The 2127-nt window shown below is 27.9% G+C and overlaps 1 protein-coding gene across 2 annotated transcripts in view; it reads right to left on the bottom strand.

The window, feature by feature from the left end:
- Positions 1-2127, bottom strand: part of LOC108689522 (E3 SUMO-protein ligase PIAS1) — a 10772-nt gene that overhangs the window by 6711 nt on the left and 1934 nt on the right. For both annotated transcript variants that reach the window (XM_018196350.1, XM_018196441.1), the window contains exon 4: positions 1989-2127. This exon ends at the window's right edge or, in 1 of these variants, runs on beyond it. In XM_018196350.1, the coding sequence (XP_018051839.1) occupies positions 1989-2127 (139 nt within the window). The remainder of the gene's footprint in view (positions 1-1988) is intronic.

Here is a 2127-nt window from a genome sequence, read left to right as displayed (position 1 = left end):
TTTAATAATTATATATTAAATACAATTAAAAGACTAGATACATAGTCTAAACTAAAGAAACTTCAAATAAGCTTTTTTATTAGGATTCTAAAAAATGAAACAAATACAGTAAAATTATTTTGTACATATTTTGATTTTTTTATTTGTATTTTTATATTTTTTATTTTACAATTAAATTTATAAAACTTTCATTTATTTGCTTACTATTTTAGCTAGATTATTAAAATTTTTATTAAAGTAAAAAGTAAAAACAAAGACACAATTATACATCAAAAATAAAATAATCTTTCTATAATTGCACTATTGCCGGAATCTAAATAGAAATATAGAATAATTTTAAGTAATTTAGTAAAAAGTTAGATTTTAAAATATAAAACAAAGAATTATGTAAAAAATATACTGGAATTTTTAATCTGCATCTTTCTCTTTTTTTAATGTATTAAATCTCTAGGGAACCATATACTGAAAACGCATTTTAGCATCGATTAGATTTTACGTTTACATTTAGTGAAGTCATTATTATTCTATCAACAATTTATATTCTCGATGAGAATATTAAAAGAATATTATGCATTAATGTGAAACATAAATAAAACCTATTTGTGCATAAAACTATAAAAAAAACAAATTTTTATCAAAATTATCAATAAATTATCATTTTATCATAATTTTACTGTAAGTAATTATTAAATTTAATTTGACGGTAATTTTACATCTCTAACTGAACATCTATTGTATAGATCGCGAACTAGGCATGGTATAAACGCAGTCATAGATTCCGCATTATTTCTCATTCCTATCAGTAAGGCAATCTTCTTAAGGCTCCTGAGTAGTCAGCATGCGATTCAAAATCAGTGGCTTGGCTTGAAATCCATACCCATATACACAAGCACGAACCCATGTATGTGCTCTCGGCGTGCCGAAAGCAAGCACATATACATAGGCTTTTGCGTGCCTGCGTGCGTGTGTGTTACAGCGCCTCGCCACGATAAATGGCTGAACTTCTAGACATGGAAAAATGACGTTTTTACAACAAAATTTTTGCTGCATGTCATTTCGTTATTTGTTTAATTATGAAAATGTAACATGGCTTGTACTTATGAAAATCTTAAAAGTAGGCAGAAACGATACAGTTATTCTGGAATTTGATACGTAAAAGCATTTAATTCATTTCAATAATGTGTTTCTACCCGAAATTAGACTCACTTTACCTGTCTTTTACAACCATTTACTGACTATTAAAGGAAAAAAGAACAGTTTCTGTCCATTTTTAAAATTATGGAATCATCTAACAATACAAATTAGGTTGTTAAAAATACTTAGAGAAATAATTAAAGGTCAAGGTTTGGGAAATACTAAATGAAACGGGTGATTATAATTAAAGCAATCTTGTCATTTAAATTTATCCAAATTGTCGTCATTTATAAATAGCTTGCAGCATAAATTAACATGTCATTACTCGCTTCTGACATCACGATTCCAACATGGCCGTCGCGACTACTCAGGAATCTTAATTAAAATAAGTTTCTCCAGCTACTAGCTAAGTATATGCAATAACAAAACCAACAACATATCAGTTATCGTAATAACTAATGAAGAAGCTTGCTTTAATCATAGAAGATTAAGAAGATTGCTTATCCATGTATACATTAAAATGAGAAATAATGTGGAATCAATCCTTTTAATCGCTGAAAATAGCTCGAATGATGCAAACGCTTTTGATTTTTCATGTGGAGTACGAAATATGAAGTAAAAGTATGAAGTAAGTACAACTTTTATTGCAAATCTGATTACACATTAATGTAATTAACTGCGCATTACATTTAGTAGTCTTTCATTAATGTTTGTCTATTTAAAATATCTCTAATTCATAAATAGCAAAAAATATATATCATAAATCTTTATTTCTTATGAATTATATAACAAGGAAATTCATTTCTAATATCAAATTTTCATGTAAATTAAAGAAATAATAAACTTTTGCTTACCTGTGGGGTTACATTAGAGTAACCAGTGGATTGATATACTGGATTGGTCCTAGGTGCTTGAGGTAAGGATGCTTGATGCGCAGGAGTTAATTCTTTCCCAGCAGAAATTGATGCTTGTTGCTGTTGTTGTTGGCTAATC

The sequence above is a fragment of the Atta colombica genome, unplaced genomic scaffold (assembly GCF_001594045.1).
Source record: "Atta colombica isolate Treedump-2 unplaced genomic scaffold, Acol1.0 scaffold1, whole genome shotgun sequence".
In the NCBI taxonomy this organism is placed as follows: Eukaryota; Metazoa; Arthropoda; class Insecta; order Hymenoptera; family Formicidae; genus Atta; species Atta colombica.
This window is presented reverse-complemented; position numbering and strand designations above follow the sequence as displayed.